Source organism: Dipodomys merriami, unplaced genomic scaffold (assembly GCF_024711535.1).
Source record: "Dipodomys merriami isolate MVZ:Mamm:240054 unplaced genomic scaffold, mDipMer1.0.p SCAF_49, whole genome shotgun sequence".
In the NCBI taxonomy this organism is placed as follows: domain Eukaryota; kingdom Metazoa; phylum Chordata; class Mammalia; order Rodentia; family Heteromyidae; genus Dipodomys; species Dipodomys merriami.
Genome location: NW_027206057.1, coordinates 1,058,642 through 1,077,805, shown reverse-complemented (window position 1 = coordinate 1,077,805; position 19,164 = coordinate 1,058,642). Strand labels below are relative to the sequence as shown.

General features: G+C 35.8%; 1 protein-coding gene across 1 annotated transcript in view; it reads right to left on the bottom strand.

The window, feature by feature from the left end:
- Nucleotides 1-19,164, bottom strand: part of Ankar (ankyrin and armadillo repeat containing) — a 65,866-nt gene that overhangs the window by 34,221 nt on the left and 12,481 nt on the right. Inside the window, exons 7-13 of the mRNA XM_069995839.1 lie at nucleotides 18,544-18,763; nucleotides 16,653-16,688; nucleotides 13,173-13,374; nucleotides 12,229-12,437; nucleotides 6,423-6,527; nucleotides 3,090-3,331; nucleotides 721-889 (exon numbers count right to left, since the gene is read on the bottom strand). Of these exons, the coding sequence (XP_069851940.1) occupies nucleotides 721-889; nucleotides 3,090-3,331; nucleotides 6,423-6,527; nucleotides 12,229-12,437; nucleotides 13,173-13,374; nucleotides 16,653-16,688; nucleotides 18,544-18,763 (1,183 nt within the window). The remainder of the gene's footprint in view (nucleotides 1-720; nucleotides 890-3,089; nucleotides 3,332-6,422; nucleotides 6,528-12,228; nucleotides 12,438-13,172; nucleotides 13,375-16,652; nucleotides 16,689-18,543; nucleotides 18,764-19,164) is intronic.

Here is a 19,164-nt window from a genome sequence, read left to right as displayed (position 1 = left end):
ATATTAAACTGTGTAGGAAAAAGAAGCATGCCTTTTGGCTATTTTTTTCTCTTCTTAAAGTTAAATCATATGCAGATATATATTGCCACTGGAAATTATTCTTTCTAAAGCTATTTTTAATAGCTGTAGAAACAATGTTTTGGTAGTGGGGTATATATTAGAAATTGATATTTAGTCTAATAGCTCATGATTACATTGAAATTTGGCATTAAATGTATAACATCACATATGAACTCTACATAATTTGCAAAACAGCTACCAACCATCTACCTATATATCTATCTCTTGTCTATGTATGTTTGAATGTATGTATGTATGTATGTATGTATATATGTATGTATGTATGTACGTATGTATGTATGTATGTATGTATGTATGTATGTATGTATGTATCTATCTATCTATCTATCTATCTATCTATCTATCTATCTATCTATCTATCTATCTATCTATCTAATTCACATGAGGAGACACCTATCCCCCTGGAAATACAATTCTTTGCATTACTTTCATTGCTCATGCCATAGTTCCATTCATATATTAGATACTTTAAAGGATGTTTTGAGGATCTTTTTTTATAAACCCACTAAAGTGTTTAGATATTGTTAAGTCTATTTGCAAACAAATTCTGGACAAATGTTTGCATAGAACAAGTCCAAATCTACCCTTGCTTCACATAATACATCTGGTTATTTTAAAAAGTCAGAGGTTAATGCTCACCAGAATCAGAACTCAAGAATCTGATAAGGTGTTGGATGCCTTTATGTTCTATCATTGCTTTTTGATTTTTTTCATTTCCCATACATAATACTCGTATGCAGTTCATTACATTTATCAGCACATTTTCTATATCTGAGTCCAAGAGATTTATCAGAGCTGGAATTCCATTCTAAAAATAAAAGAACAGTAATTACACTTTAATTTATTGAATATAAATGCAGCCCTTATTTAAAAACACAGCCTAGAATCATTCTTATTGTAAATGCCTGCTTATTTAAGAAAGAACAATTGCCTATAAATAAATACAACTCCGAGAAAGTCTTATACTTTCACTTAAGGTAAGTATTCAGTAAGCATAATTAAAAATATCTGTTGCACATTACTATAACATTTAATAATTATCTAAGAAGTACAGCAAGATTAAACAAGTTTCTCCATTTGGAAATGTTTGCATCTTTGGACAGTACACTTGTAATTGCTAATTATATTTGCCCAACACACAATATTATGTTTACTAAGAATATAATTTTCTTTTTATTTAATGAAGTAAAAATGGTATTTCTCCCTACCAACAAAACAATGCAAGAACATTACAGAAAATAAGAAAACATGAAATAATATTTTCAGTAAATCTAGGAGATATCCCAATGTTGAACCATAAGTAATGTGGACAAAAAGCTAACAGAGATGACTAACAGATCTGCTATTGCCAGTGACCACAGAAAATGCTGGAAGAGCCCAATTTCTCCAGTCAAGTGACTTGCTTGAGTGGAAGGAAAGGGGGGCATAATTCTGTGCTTGAAACAATAGGATTAGGTATTCAAGATGGCAGTAGGGCCAGTGTAGCATGAAGTTTAATTAACAAAAAAGCATCAAAAGCAAGTATGATCAAGGAGTTATACCTGCAAGATATGTTTGGATAAAAGTCCGCTGGTGAGGTAAAGGGGAAGAGAAGAAATTTCATTTTATAAGGGAGAGTCAGTTTACTGACTATGCAACATTCATTTCTGTTTCTAGGTAAGAGTAAAGGTAGAAGAACTCAACTCTAGAGTAAGAATATACAGTCTTCCACGGACTATTTTGTGGTGAAGAAGACAGTGGGAGGAAGGAGAAAAGGAGGTAAATATGGTTAAAATGTACATAGTATGCAACTATGAAATGTTATAATGAAACAAATTATTTTGTATGATGCATAATAACAAAATTAAGGAAGAAAAAGGAGAAAGTCTGTCTAAGCCAGAACATGTGCCAAGACTCTCTTACATATGTATTTCTTCAAATACCGACTCACAAAGAACCCAAATAATATGAGTAATATTCAAGAGGGAATTAGCACAGAATCTGCCCAAATATAAGAAAAAATAGGAAAAATTTATGAAAGATGAAGAATGGCATTATGGTTAGAATATATATGTTCTTCCAAAGTTCTTACCTAGGAACTTTAACTCCTTTGTGATAATATTAGCAGGTAGGGCCAAATAGGAGGTGATAAAGTCATGGGATCCTATAAAAATTAGGGACCCTATAAAAAACCTGGCGAGTAGTAACTGGACTGTTGCTCTCCACAATCCGGTCCAGCACAAGAGGATACCAGAGCCGAAGAAATGAGACCAGAGAGAGAGTTGATCATGTGAGGGACAGGGGGTACAAGGCCCACTGGCCCTTGAACCCTGAGTTCCTTTAAGCAAGACTACTGATTTAGTTCAGTACAGGGAAGATCGTTATAGGTACATGCAGAAAACAAGGTATCAGTTTATTATGTGGCTACAATCGTTGACATGAGACAGTTTGTGTACACAGTAATAACTAACTCCCTTATTGTTAGGGGGCAGTGGGGAAAGGGTGAATAATTTTGAAATCTACAATGTAACTTAAGACATTTATCTTATTCCCATTGTTTCAAGCTTCATAGTGTCCAGTCAACTGTAACTTAGACATTTTAGGGTCCAGTCAACTTAGACATTTATCTTGCCTGGCCTGTTTGACCTTTTCAAGGTCCAGTTCCCATCCTTATGAGTACTGATGAAGTAGTATTCCAATTTCTTAGCCCTTTCCTGATTTTCCAGATTGGCTTAATAGTTCCCTACATGGAACCTCTTGATCCTTCCACCTTCTGCCACATGCATACACAACAAAGTGCCATCTTAGAAACAAGAGCAGCCCTCACTGGATATGCTATCACTGAGTTACATTCCTAACCCAAATGTTTCCTTCTAAGTGAAGTATTTTTCACTATCCTACATACATCCCCTTTTCTTGTTTATCCTTGAAAGATTTGCAAATGTATAATGTCATGAGTCATTAGTTTTCTATGTTGTATATGATGGAATTACTTTTAATCAAAAACAATGTTCTATAAGACAACTCACATATTCAGCAATAACATCCTTGTTTTCATAGTGAGCAATGTCATACAGAATAACAGCACAGCGGGAATGCAGTTCAGGCTCATCAATAGCCAACAACTTGATCAGAGCTTGAATGCCTCCTGCTTCTACCAAAGCATGCACTATACTTTCATGGGTTGAGATATTACTCAATAACCCAACAGTTTTGCACTGCAGTTTAATTCTATTACTTTTTAATAGATTGACTAAGGCAGGAATGGTGCCTGTAAAGAAAAGACAATGATCATGAATTATTTGGAATAATTGGTAATCAATTTTTAAATAATATCAGTATTGCAATATAGACAATTATATAAAATATAATTATGTGAAATTTTGTGACTATATTTTTCTGTCTTATCTATATTATAGGAAGTTCTCATTGTTTATGCATTTGATTTCACATAGCACTATTATACACTATATATTAGTAGCCCTATACTATCATTATCATTTTAATATCACTATCATTTTAATATCATTGGTAAATTATTTTTGTTTGAATAACATGTGCTGACTTCAAACTCACAATTCTCTTGCTTCAGCCTTTTAAGTGCTGGGATTGTAGACACCCCCCCCCACACACACACACAGAGTTACAACATGGTACAGTTAAGCTTTGATTATTGCACCAGTTTTCTGTGGCCATTTCTGTACAATTATTTTATTATTTTATTTTATTTTTGCTGGTCATAGGGCCTGAACTCAGGGCCTGGGCGCTGTCCCTCAGCTCTTCAGCTCAAGGCTAGCACTCTACCACTTGAGCCATAGCGCCACTTCCAGCTTTTTCTGCTTATGTGGCACTGAGGAATTGAACCCAGGGCCTCATGCCTGCAAGGCAAGCACTCTACCACTGAGCTACCTTCCCAGCCCCTATTTTATCATTTTAAAGTATTATTTTATAATACTTTATCCTTATGCCATCAAGTGAAAAATAAAAGTACTGAATCTGGTAAGATGCAGCATTAGCCTCATTAATTGTAACTAGTTGAAAGTTGGAAATAATTCACTTTGGTGGAAATGGAAATTTTGGCTTCAACTAGATATCATCATATTATATCAATTCAATTAAAATAGAAAAGAGCATATTACAGAACACACATAAGTGCTGGAAAATATACTTGGTATAAGTAAAGCTTTTGTATGTTTAGCTACTGAAAATGAGTCATCCTTAATCATGTAAATCTATGGTTCACTTTTTTGAGAAATGGGGCTTTCAGAACTTGGTTTTAGAAAAAATTAGGGGACATTAGGCAAATAAAGTTAATTTGTTCATTTGATACTACTTAACTAGTGCATCTTACATGTACTCAATATTTTATTAAAGTAGTGGCTACCATATTGAACAGTCACAATTTCAGAAAGTTGTTTTGACAATGGCATTGGACAGTAAAATTGAACCACTTCACTAATGAGGAAACTAGATTAAATAAGTTAAATGATTAGTTTATGTTCTAAATACATAACTAATTACAAAGCTGGCCTGACATTTACTCTGCTATTTTTTAATTTAAAAATAAAATTTGCAAATGAAGACTAAGGATAATTTTTAAATAAATATAGACATGGAAATGGTATAGTAAAGCGATTTACTATCAACTTTTAAGTTTGCAAAGCTTTAGGGAAATAGAAAAATTATGTAAAATTTCTAGTTTTTTAATCCTGCACAGATTTCACATAGAAAATAAAATAAAGTGTTGACAGACACAGGAACTGATTTAAGAGAAAATTGAAGCTTAGCATCAACTAAAAAGTTTCTTTTAAAAATATAGTTTACTGGGCTATAGGGGAGCTCTATGTGTAGTTTTTGAGGACCTCCATACTGCTTTCCAAATAGGTTGAACAAGTTTACACTCCCACCAATAATGCAGTAGGGTTCCCTTTTGGTCACATCCCCTCCAGCATCTGTTGTATATACATTTTTCTAATTTGGGAAGGGGAAGGGAAATAACAAAAAGCTGAAATAAGGATACAGGTTGACCCATTGTAACAATGAGATGTACAAAACACTGTTGAAAACGAACTTTATACCTTTCGGGGTGGGGAAGGAGAAGGGGGGAGGTGGGGAGAGAAGGGATGGTAAGGGGAAAACAAAGGAAGGGGTAACAATGCTCGTTAGGAAATGTACTCATTACCTTACTCATGTAACTGTAACCCCTCTATACAGACTCTTTACAATAAAAATATAAAAAATAAATAAATATCTAAGATTAAAAAATATACAGTTTAGGTCTGGGGTTATAGCTGAGTGGTAGAATGTGTGCTTTACATAAAGCTGTAAATTAATCCTAGCACCAAAAGAGAAGAATGGAGGGAGGGGGGAAGGAAGAAAAGAAGAAAAGAAAGAAGGAACAAGTCGTTATGTCGAAAAACGAACTTAACAACTTTGGTGGGGGTTGGGAGGGAGGATCGGATGGGGGAGGGTAGGAGTATGGGAAGGGATGGGAAGGGGAAACAAGGAGGAGGCAACAATGCTTGATAAGAAGTGTACTCGTTATCTTGCCCATGTAATTGTAATTTCTCTGTACGGTATTCTCACAATAAAAAAAAAAAAGAGAGAGAAAGTAGGAGAGTAGTCACTGGGGAGACAGAGGAATGGAAAGTGAATACTAGTAGGATACTGGTTTTTGCGGGGGTGATAAAAATGTTCTGGAATTAGATAATGATAATGGTTGTACAACTCTATGAATCACATACTTTGAAGAAGTAATTTTATGGATGTGAATTATATCTCAGTAAAAATAAATATTCTTAAAAGAAAAAAAGAAAATATGCATTAACAATTTGGGTATGCTCTCAGCCATTTTGTCTTCTTTTTCATGAACTCTATCCATTAATTTTACGGTTTTGCCTTTTCTTACAATTATGTGTTATTAGTTTGTAAAGTATATGTTACAAATATGTCCTTTTAATTTTTTAAAATTACTTTGTTATTATAGAGGTAATGTACAGAAGGATTACATTTACATGAATCAGGTTAAGAGTACATTCTTTTGTGCAGTGCCTTCTGTTCCCTCATTCTCTCCCAGTCCCTCCCTTCCATCTCCACCCACAAGCTTTATAGTTCTTTAACCAGTGTCCAGTGAGCTCCACTTCTGTACTTTTTCACCCTTTTTCCCCTGATGTCTGTACCCCCCAACCCTCCTGAAGATATATACATGAATACACCATACATAAGGTAAACAAGGCAGAATCATAAAAATATTAATAAATTAAATGAAAAAAGAAAATATGCATTAAAGTGATTAGCCCCAAGTATTATTTAGCTCAATTTAAAGTGGAATAATAAAAACACAGTTAATAGATTTGCATTACCTGCATCCAAAATACATTTCCAGTATTCATCTTTCGCTAAGCAAATTACTTCTAAGGACATGACAGCCATCATTCTTCGTTTAAAATTTTCACATTGTAACATTTCTGGCAAGTATTCAACAGGAAAAAAAACAAGCTGTAACTTAGCAAGAGGTAAAGGATTCATTAATAGTTTTATTTCAACTCAACAGTTGAGAGTATCACCTTGACTGCTAAAACTGCATGCATTACATTCCCTCTGGGCATGCCCCTCGGTGAGGTGATGAACAGATTTATATATGCTATAATTTTAATCTGAAATGTCCCTCAAAGGTAGGTAGTTACCTACCTAAGCATATTATGTTGGGAGATAGTGAAACCTTTAAAAGGTGGAACCTTATAGAATATTTTTGGTGATAGAGTCATGAGCTTGAAGGGGATTGTGGGACTATACCCTCTCATTTTCCTGTTTCTGTATTTTCCATACCTAAAGGTGAATGGACTTCTGCTACAGTCTCCTGCTATAGTATACTACCTCACTACAGGCCTAAACGCAATGAAGACAGCCAATTAAAGACAAACTTCTAAGCCTGTGAGCCACACAAGAAACAAACAACACACACAAAAACCTTTTCATTTCATGATTTCATTATCTTAGGTATTACTTATAATTAAAGAAAGCCAAAAATACATCTATGAAGGTTTATCCTGTGTATAGCTAATGAAAAACTAATCCTTAAATTCTTTCTTTGGCCTAAGTAACTTAGACTGGCTGGACACAAATGCAAATAGTGCATCTCTCTCCTTCCTAAAATATATTCTGAATATAAATTGTGTGTGGGATTTCAAAGATGGAAAAGTACACTTCATTATCATTAATACATTTTTAATAACCATCAAGTTAGACATGAAGTTTCACTCATTTATTGAGTATGAAAAAATATGTTTAAAATCTGGGACGAATTTGTAATCCAAACAGAAGATAATACACATATGCATGTTTCTCAACCATACCTTTGAACTGAGAAAAGTCCATTCCTGTTACTATTCTTCATTTATTTATTCAACTACTGTATGACCATATTTGTCAAGATTTTATCTTAGCTAGATTATTCTATAAAACTCTTAAAATTCAGCTTCCACTCCAAGGGCTAATCCTGGAAACTTCTATTTTTTTTGGGGGGGGGGGTCCAGTCATGGGGCCTGAACTCTGGGCTTGGGTACTGTCCCTCAGCTCTTCAGCTCAAGGCTAGCGCTCTACCACTTGAGCCACAGCACCACTTCCAGCTTTTTTTTTTGCTTATGTGGTGCTGAGGAATCGAACTCAGGGCCTCAGGCATGCAAGGCAAGCGCTCTACCACTGAGCCACCTTCCCAGCCCCTGAAACTTCTATTTTTTATACCCATAGTAAAAATGGGCAATATGAGGAGGAACAAAACAATTCCAGAGTTTAGGGCACAGCAGTGGGCTAGATGTTATTTATAGTTGTGTTTATGTCATTGTTGGACTTCCCAACAATGGCTATAGGAAGCAATGGCCATTGTGAATGGTTTCTGCCATTAAGAATATTCTTGTTAGGAGTCAGAATTCTCTACTATTAAACAGGCATTTGCAATAACTAAATCTATTTAAAAATAATAGGATGGTCTTATCAGTTCCTCCTAAGGAGATTAAGATATAATGATATATACACATATAAACATTGAAGAATTTTTCCAATATCTCATGGACCTGGTATGTGCAAAATATTTAGTCTTCTGAATATTTAGAACCAGTAGAATAAGATTGAAGATCTTAAATGATCCTACAATGAGTGGTTGGGAAAAAAATAGGTTCTCAATCTCCAAAGCTTTTCTTTTTGTTTTAGATTGTACTTTATGCTTCAATGTTACTAAAAGGCCTGTAGTAAATTGTTTCCAGCTCTACCCTCTTTGCTTTCTGGGTTCAGTTGTCCAGAAATGAGCACTCTGGGCACTTTCCCCTTTATCTTCTGTGATTTACTTACCTCATAAATCTGCATACATATATTTTGCTGTATTGGCTCAGACATTGTTGATCTGGTGTTTTGGAAACTAGTTCTTTCAGCACTGTTCTGCTATTTCCTCTTGCTTCCCACTGCACATTTATCTTTTGAGTAAAATCAATATTCAGTACTTATGATGCCTGTACAAATATCATTCATAGCTGAGTCCTATACTGTACTGTTGTGTTTCATTTTTGTCACTTTTCTTTTTATTGGAAATAATATTTTCCTTTTTAAATTCCATCTAGTTTTCTTTACACTTTGTGACATTTCTTCTACCTTTTCCTTGTAGGCTGGAAATAGTTCTATCTGGAATGTCCCTTTGCTGTCACCCTTGAAATTCCTTCTGCTTTCCTCTCAGCTTCCTGACTCCTTCTTCCTTCCATTTTTCAGAGATATTTCTAGCTTCAGTATCTTTACATCTTTCCTGGTTAGGATCTATGGAGAACTTTTATGTTTGTCACCTCCAGTTCTCAATCCTTTTTGAGGATTTTATGGTGTGAGTCCTAGAGGTGTTCCAACTTTCCCATGGTTGGAATAAAATTAGGTGTGTAACTTCAATGGCTTAGTAATTCCTTACTCATAAAATTTCTAGATACAAATTTCTTATAAAATTTCTGAATAAAAATGTGGGTGGAAAATCTCAAGCAGTCACAGAGCATTTATCCAAATATGAAGAAATGACTAAATTTACTTCTAAAATTAGGAAATAAGAAACTGGAAGAAAGGCTGGGAAGGTGGCTCAGTGGTAGAGTGCATGCCTTGCATGCCAGATGCCCTGGGTTCGATTCCTCAGCACCACATAATCAAAAAGAAAAAAGCTGGAAGTGGCGCTGTGGCTCAAGTGGTAGAGCGCTAGCCTTGAGCTGAAGAGCTGAAGGACAGCGCCCAGGCCCAGAGTTCAGGCCCCATGACCGGACCCCCGCCCCCAAAGAAAAAAGAAACGAAGAAATCTATTCCACTTGAAATTTAACTTGCTCCTTTATTTTTTTAATCACACTTTTTCGATGGAGAGGATGTTTTGACTTTGGAGGAAGTTGGAAAATAAAAATAAATTTGAGATATGTAAAATACGGTTTGGATCATGAGCCACTAATTTTAACTTAAAAATGAAAACTTAGCCTATTGGCATGGAAATGGTAAATGGAGGCATAAGGAGAACCAAAGTTCAATGTGATGCCACCAGGCAAGAAGGTGGTAAAATGCTGGGGGTTTTTCATTTTTTTTAATTGTGATTAAGTGATTACATAAATTTCACAGTATTATGGGATAGTGATACTTTGTTAAAGTCACAAACACATTCTAATCTTCATGGGGCAAATTGTCTTTATCGTGGTCAATAAAGTTTATGAGTTCCATGAACTTTGACAATACAGTTATTTCTTCCACATCGGGTGATATGTACATTTCTTTCCTTTTGCTTAGTGTCAGCTGTTCCCTCTTTCCTTCTCTTCCTTACCTCCCATTGCTACCATTGAGTTGCTTCGTTTTGATCGATGTCCAGTGCAGCTGATGTGTTCCACTGTTATGTTTTCTCATTTTCCTGTTTCTGTGTCCTCCTCCTAGTTTCCCTCAAATGTACCCTATATGTGATCAGCAGCATGGGGTTATTTAGTAATGATTCGATCAGATGAGTAGAGGTCCTCTGTTTCTCAAGTCTTGTTTACTTTGTTTTGGATTTAACATCAACTTAGCAGGGAGACCATATGCCATTTGTCTCTTTGCTCTTGGCTTACCTCACTCAACATGATTTCTTCTAGTTCCATCCATTTCCCTGAGATTGCCATTATTTGTCCTTTCTAATGGCTGAATAATATTCCATTGTATATAGGTACCACAATTTTTGGATCCATTCATCTGTAGTGGGGAATCTGGGTTGTTTACATATCCTGGCTATTGTGAACAGTGCTGCAACAAACATGGAGGTACATGTGTCCTTACATTCTGGTTCCTGTTATTCAGGATAGATGCCTAGAAGTGGTATAGGGGAGGTCAATATTTAGCTTTCTGAGGACCCTCCAGACTGCTTTCCAAAGTGGTTGTGTAAGTGTACATTCCCACCAGCAGTGTAATAGGGTTCCTCTTTCTCCACACCCCTCCAGCATTTGCCATTGGCTGACTTGAGGATGTGGGCCATTCTGACTGGGGTAAGGTGGTATCTCAGGGTTGTCATTATTTGCATTTCCTTTACAACCAGGGATGGTGAACACTTATATGTTTCTTTGCCATTTTTAGCTCTTCTTCTGAGAAGTCTCTCTTTAGTTCTCTTGCCCATTTAGTAATTGGTTTGTTGGGTTTGGGAGGAATTAGTTTCTTGAGTTCTCTATATATACTGGATATTAATCCCTTGTCTGATATATTGCTGGTAAATATTTTTCCCAGTTAGTTGTCTATCTTTCTAGTTTGGTTGCTATGTCTTCAGCTGTGCAGAAACTTTTTAAGGTAGCCCCATTTGTCGAGTCTCTCTCCAATTTGTTGTGACCCTGGAACTTTGTTCAGGAAGTTCTTCCTATGTTCAAGTGTCTCTCCTACTCTGTCCTGCAGTAGTTTCACAGTTTCAGGTTTGATGTTAAGGTCTTTAATCCATTTTGAGTTGATGTTGGTGCATGGTGATAGGCTGGGGTCCACTTTTAGTTTTCTGCATGTGGCTGCCCAGTTTTCCCAGTACCAGTAGTTGAAGAGGCTGTGATTCTTCCACTGTATGTCTTTGGCTCCTTTGTCAAATATCAGCTGCCTGTAAGATTGTGATTTTATTTCTGGATCTTCTATTCTATTCCATTGGTCTTCAGGTCTGTTTTTGTACTAGTATCAAGCTGTCTTTGTCATTATGGCTCTATTTTTCAAAATTAATAAATTAAAATTTCTTTTCAAAATTGTTGTAAAATGCTGTTTTAAAAACAAAAATGCTTGCCTAGGATGTACAAAGGCCTCTGCTCAATCCCCAGTATTGTATGAAAAAAAATCAAAGAAAGCTACTTTTGCATTCAAAAATATAGCTCTTTATTATCTGTATTTCTATTTCTTTTCTTTTTTCTTTTTTTTAATTTTATTTGTGAACATACTGTACAGAGGGGTTACAATTACATGGGCAGGATAATGCATACATTTCTTACCAAGCATTGCAGCCTCCTCCTTTGTTTACCCTTCACCTCCCTTCCCAGCCTCCCCCCTCCCCCCCACCCAATCCTTCCCCCCCCACCGACATTGTAAAGCTCGTTTTTGACATGACAATTTGTACTTCTCATTGTTGCAACAGGTCCACCTGAATCCTTAAACGACTTGTTTTTCCCCATCTCCTCCACAAGTTATACTGACATCAAATATATTGAAAGCGGGGGTTATACTGTGGGGGAGGGACATACAAAGCAACAAAGAATCTTATAAATGCGTTAGAAACACATGCATGAAAGAAAAAAAAACATTAAAATACCTATCTAAGGGTTCATTTTCCTAACATCACATTATCTGACTTTTTCCACTTGACTCATACATATACTAGATATTGCAAATAAGGGAAACCATGGGACTTGTGTTTCTTTGTGCCTGGCTTACTTCACTTAATATAATTTTTTCCAAGTTTTTCCATTTCCTAACAAATGGGGCAATGTCATTCTTTCTGATGGAGGCATAGAATTCCATTGTGTATATTGTATTTCTATTTCTTATTTTAACTCAACTTATTTCAGTTATTTTAATGCTTAAAATATGCATGATTTTACTTCTATATATTAGTTAAGTATCAATAGTTAAACAAATAATAATCAGAAAATTTATTTACAAAGAAATCATGAGTTCCATACTCACCCACCAAAGTTTTCCAAACTGGGAGCTCAGGAATATCTAACTCTATTATATACTTTAGTATCTCTGTGTGAAAAGTTAGCACTGACAAGTGAATTATATTATTTCCTTTGGTATCCGTTTTTCTCCAGTTAGCACCAAGAGAAAAGAGATATTGAATAGTGTCCAGTGCTCCTGAAGTTGCAGCAAGTAACAGTGGAGTACACTGATTCCTAAACATCAAGGAACACATTACAATAGGATTTGAGCATACCTATGGTATCATACTTTTTGTAAAACTCTTGAAAGTACTGTTGGAAGAACTCTTGATTTATACCATTGCCTTCCTTCCATTGGAGTTTTCATCCTCTGTATTCCCCATGTAAATAGATTTGCCCCCCTAGCTCTTCATAGTATTGGTGCCTATCCTCTTTCCCAAATTATTGTGTTTATTATGATTTCTTTGGAATTCGATGTTGTACCAAGTTCTTAAAATATGCTATTCTGTTTATTCCCTATAATAACTCTGAGTGAATGAAAAATGAAGGCAAATCTTATCAATCTATTTTACAAGTAACAAAAATGAAGCTCAAGTAGTAGTAGTCAACTCATTTCTTCACATTTCATATCTTATTACAAATCCCAGTTTCTTCATTGTGGCAGAAACTAATGGTTTATCTAAAAATTGTACTATATTCTATGTGGATAGTGAGGTCTTTAGGTCTCTAGGTTCAGCATATGGTGCTGCTCAAGTATATTATTATGTTTTCTATCTTCTGCCATACAACTATGTCAATGTGTGAGCAAAGCTATGAGTGTGTGTACGTGTGTGCATGTGTGTGTGTATCATGTATATGAACATGTTTCTAGGGTTTGAACTCAGGCCTTGCACTTACTACATAAATGCTTCAACACTTGAGTCATACCCCCAGCTCTAAAAATTTATATTCTTACAAATAATGACTTACTCAGCTGTTGCTTCAGCCTCTAATAAACTAGGTTCTTTTCTACAAAGAGCAATGAGGATACAGATATTGTCATAGAAAGCTGCAAAGTGAATTGGCATCCAGCCTCTTTTTTCAGAAAGAGTGTAATCAGCTTTGAAACAGAGTAGACAGATGGTTGCTTCTAAGGAGCAAGCCTGTGCAGCCAGGTGTAGAGGTGTTGGACCTGGAAATGATGGACAATTATTGAAGTGGTCAAAGAACTAGTGTTCCTTAAAAAATACCTGTGTGGCCAGGCACTGGTGGCTCTCATCTGTAATCTTAACCACTCAAGAGGCTGAGATCTGAGGATCATGGTTTATAGCCAGTCCGAGTAGGACTTGCTTTAATCTGCAAAATAAGCACTTAAAGAATTTATTCAGGCAAACCTATATTTGCTTAACTCAGGATGGCTTACCATTATAATGTCATACTAGTTTACATGAAAAAAAATCAGTAACATTGAAAATATTAAATATTTTAAGACAGATAATATAAAATATTCTGATAAAATAAGCCATTTGTTGTTTAAATTATTTTCTATTTTATCCAGATATTTAGGCGATATCATTTGGATTTTGAAAAAAAACACACTTATAAAAAGGCCTCTGTTAATAAATCCAGTGAGTATTTTAGAAGTCTCATCTTACTTACCTCTCAAGAGTAATTAAGCCCAGTGCCCAGTGGCTCACACCTATAATCATAGCTACTCAGGAGGCTGAGATCTGAGGATCACAGTTCAAAGCTAGCCCGGGCAGGAAAATCTGTGAGACTTATCTCCAATTAACCACTAGAAAACTGGAAGTGGAGCTGTGGCTCAAGTGGTAGAATGCTCGCCTTGAGCTGAAGAGCTCAGGGATAGTGCCCAGGCCCAAAGTTTAAGCCCTACTACTGACAAAAAAAAAAAGTATTTTATATGATGGGCACTATTCCTACTTAAAATAGTTACTCCCCTTGGTTTTTGTGATATCACACTATTTTCTCCTAACTCAATGGATACTCCTCAGCCTTCTTTGGGGACTTTCTCATTGTTTCTATGCCCAAAAGAACATTAAAGTTCTAGCTTAGGTTTTTCTATCTTCTCAGTGGCTTCATTTCTCAGCTATAAATTGATTATTCCCAATATTATATATAATACCGTCCCTGAACTATGGATTGATTTCATCATTATTATATGTCACATAGAGCTTAACATACAATTGAACCATTTTTCTTCCTCCAAACTTGGTCTTCTTTGATTGCTTACTAAATCTGTGAAATACATCACGGTCTTTTCAGTTCTACAATCCAGAGACCTGGAATATTATTGATACCTCTCTTCATTTCTCCATAACCAGTCTATCACCAAGTTTATGTATCTCAAGAAGCTATCTCTACAACAGCCACCACTACTGTAATCCAAGCCATAATCAACTCCCAATTAATATCTGCCTTGTTGCCCTTCTCAATAACTCTTCAGTGGCTTCTCAATGGATTTTGAAGAACAGTGACAGAAACCACCGGCTCCAGATTAACTTTTACAACTACTTCAACTAGGTCAGCTCCCTTCCATGAACCCACCTCCAACCAAACCTACTCTGTTTGGGTTTCTTGTAACTCCTGGAATGTAAGGTGATTACATATTGCAGGTTACCATGGAAAGTGCTGGTCAGTACCTATTACTCTAGCATAATTTTCAGTAGTGCTCTTTCACGTTCAAGTCTCTCTGATCTGGATCATGCATTATGCAAGTTATCTTGGGCCATTCCTGCTTTCTGACATCTTCTTTTTCTTAAATACTAACTGACTTTCCTTCCTACATCATCTTAAATGGTAGTTCTTAAGTTAAGGACTTTTTTTCCTTAAATCTCTCTCAACTCATAAACTTTAAATGACCTTCTACTTGTTTAACGATCTTTTTTTCATAGCCTTTGGTATCTATACTATCTAACCTAAATCTACATATTTAATTTTTTTTACTTATTCTTCCTATTTCTGGTCTGGAATGTTAGGAATTCAGAAGTCACTATTCTACCCTAATAATCAATTTTGTAAAACTTACCTATTGTAATATCAACAACCCTTATTTAGATTTACCAGGGAAGTTAGGTCACATGGAGACCTAATGCCCCCAAACTGAGAGTCAGATGAATACAGAGAATCATAACTTAATGGAGTAGAAACCAACAAAAGCATTAATGGGATAAGAAAACCTTAATTATAAGATTTTTCTTATAGTTTATTAATGAGTTAAAAATGCCAGTGGGACCCACTAGTGGCTTCTTAACAGTATCTGTCAATGGGAAGCAACAGCAAGAGATTGGTGAAGTGAGGAAAATGAAATCAGGTTCACTGATGTCATATCAGCTTTGCCATGTCTACCTACTAATGTAAGGTGGCCAATTCAAGTTGATCCCTTTCTCTCTCCATTTTAGAGTATTTTCTCTATAAATTTTACTTTAATTATTCAGAAATGAAAGTACAGTCTCTCGAAAATTTTTTGTTTCCTCCCCACTTAGTACGGACCCCACGATTACTCCAATAAAGCTACATTTTATTAACTGTTGGTTGTGGGGGCTGAACTCTGGGCCTGGGCGCTGTCTCTCAGCTCTTCAGCTCAAGGCTAGTGTCCTACCACTTGAGCCACAGTGCCACTTCCGGCTTTTTTCTGCTTATGTGGTGCTGAGGAATCGGACCCAGGGCCTTATGTACACGAGGCAAGCACTCTACCACTAAGCCAACTTCCTAGCCCCTGTAACTGATTTTTTAAAAACTAGTGTCAATTAGCTTTACAAAGGCATTTCATTTTGACATGTCTCTATATGCATAAATATACCTGGATCAAACTCCCCTTGTTAGACTCACCTTGTTACTCTTCTTCATCCCCATTTTCCCAAATCAATCTCAATAGATTTCATTGTTTCATTTTCATACATTAGTCACATGAAGTATTTTGCCTATATTCATCCTCCTTCACTCTCTGTTCTTCCCTCCCCCCACACACCCCAGATGATATGTTCCATCTTCCTAATATTAGTTTTTGTTAAAGTGCATGTCTTTTATTCAAAGAGGCTTTCCCATGGTACTTTAATCAGATTGACCCCCCCCCCCTCACCTATTCTCACATTCCCCAGCCCTTTCTCCTTATTATTCAATAGTTTTACTGAGTTTGGTTTTGCGATTTTGATTCACATATTCAATGTTTACCCTTTAACACACACATATAATCCCAGACATGGTTATGCATATGTTTATCTTTTAAGTGTAACATCATATATGACAGAGACATTTTGGGGATTGAATTTGTAAAAATTAAGAGGTATAGCAAATTATGTATTTAAAAAATGAAAGAAAATCCTAGAAGAATATCAATAAATAGTTATTATCTCAAGCAACAAGGAATTTTCAGATGACATGCTATAAGCAAAGCCTCAGTATACACAATAACTTTTTTAAAATACACTGAATATTTTACTCATGTCTTACCATTTCTTTCTCTTTTCATGTCCACTTTGGATGAATCTGTTGTATAAAGAAAAGACCCATAAGAAGCATGATTGATAAAATGTTTCCTACATGAGCCCTAAAGCCTCATACGAATAGAATAAAATGGCTATGTGTAGAATATGTCTGAATTACATGAAAGAGTACTGAGACTGTTAGTCTACTAACTACTGCATGCAACTGATACCACATACCACCATAGGCCTGGAAACATTGCCTGGAAACATTGAACATTGCTGTTCAAAACTCAGTGTTGGGATAATTTTGTGGTTTTTAAACTATAAAATGGCAGTAGAGTTGAACATTTCCCAAACTTCAAATCTACCATTATCAACAAATAGAAAAGCATGAAATTTTATTTTGGTATGTGAGAAGTTTTAATCATTATCTTAAGGTAGCTGTCTTCATTAAAATATAAAAAAATCACCCTTTCTTATCATCATTATTGTTGTGCTACCCATTCCCAATAATATACCTCTAGTTTCCTTTATAGTTATGGGGGAATCTATAGTTTCCTTTTCAAATTATTTCTTGGGCAAGTTGAAGATATTCTAGTAGGTACAAAAATACAAAAATCAATATGCATTTTTAATACTAAGAAATGACTGGACTTTTTCTTTTTTTTTTTGCTTTTCAAGACAGGTCATACTATATAGCCCAAGCTGGCCTTGAACTCACAATCCTTTCTCAGCCTCAAGTAATGGTATTACAGGGTTGTCCTGCCATGTTCAGCTTAAACAAATAGCTCTTTAAATCTGAAACTATCTTTGTAGGAAGCTATTAATCTTTAAAATTATACTACAAGAATGAACTAGTGTTATTAAATATAATTATGAATATTTTGACTATTAGTGTATTCATCTTACTAAATGTAATTTTAGTATATTTTATATAAAGAAACTAGTCCCTCATTGAGAACTTTGGAATAAGGCTAAGAATGTTCTGAGAGCTGATGGTCATGGTCATATTTCTTTCTCTTTTCTCTGAATTTCTACAATGCATTAGTATTTTTAATAATGCTAGTGTTAATCAAATGTTGTCCTGTAGTCATTTGTCCATATATTCAAATACTTCCTGGTCAACTACTAATGTCAAGCTTTCTTCTGGATACTAGGATATTGACAAAGTAAAACAGATCCTTGCTTTTTTGTTGTTGTTGTTGTTCAGTCATGGGGCTTGAATTCTGGGCTCGGGCGCAATCCCTGTGCTCTTCAGCTCAAGGCGAGCACTCTACTGCTTGAGCCACAGTACCACTTCCGGTTTTCTAGTGGTTTATTGGAGATAAGAGTCTCACGGACTTTCCTGCCTGGGCTGGCTTTGAACTGAGATCCTCAGATCTCAGCCTTCTGAGTAACTTGGATTACAGGCGTGAGCCACCGGCGCCCAGCTAGATCCTTGTTATTGATAAAGCTTACATTCAAATGAGATACAAGCAAATTTAATAATATGTAAGCTAGCAACAAATCATACTTAAGCTAAAAAGAGCCCTCTTAAGTGAAATAAAAACTCTCCACTTTGCTAAAAACACCAACAACAAATTTTAATTTGCTGTACAAATCAACATTAATTGTTTTTTTTTTCTTTTGCAGTGGGTGGGGCTTGAACTAGGGGCCTGGGAGCTGTCCCTGAACTCTTTTTGCTCAAGAATAGCAGCAGCACTCAGCCACTTTGAGCTACAGTGCACTTCCAGTTTTCTGGTAGTTAACTGGAGAAATAAATCTCACATACTTTCCTGGCAATAGCAGTCCTCAGATCTCAGCCTCCTAAGTAGGCAGTATTACAGATCTGAACAACCAGTGCCTGACACAAGCTTAATTCTTAATGTTAAATAAGGAGAAAACAGGAAAAAATTGGTTGAAAAACGTAATGATACCTTGGCTGAACATAATAAAGCGTCTCTGGTTGACATTGAAGTTAGCATTGCACAGTTGACATATAACAGAAACTCTGTTGTGTAGAGCTGCATGATGGAAAATAGTATAGCCTGCTTCATCTGAAACATTGATTGATGAGCTTGAGGTTTTACGGCCAAATGTATGAAAAACAGCAGATAAGCCTCTTTCAACAGCAGACTTCATACCAAATGGAATACTCTAAAATTATTAAGAAGGCCAGAGTTAGTTTTTAAAATAAAAAGATGTGGTATATTAACATAATCACATGACATCTATTCACAAAACCTAGGTGGAAAGTTGCTCATTGGACAATGCTTAAAGTTCTTAGAGCTATAAAATTTTAAGCTAGGTGATTGTGGCTTAGGCCCAGGACCATAGCTACTCAAGAGGCTAAGACGTAAGGATGGAAGTTTGAAGCCATCCTAGGCAGGAAAGTCCATGACACTCTATCTCCAATTAATCTCCAAAAACCTGGAAGTGGAGCTGTATCTCAAGTGGTAAAGTACTAGCCTTGAGTAAAAGAGTTCAGGGACAGTGCCCAGTCCCCGAGTTAAAGCTCCAGGACCAGCAAAGCTCCAGGACCGGCACACACACAAAAC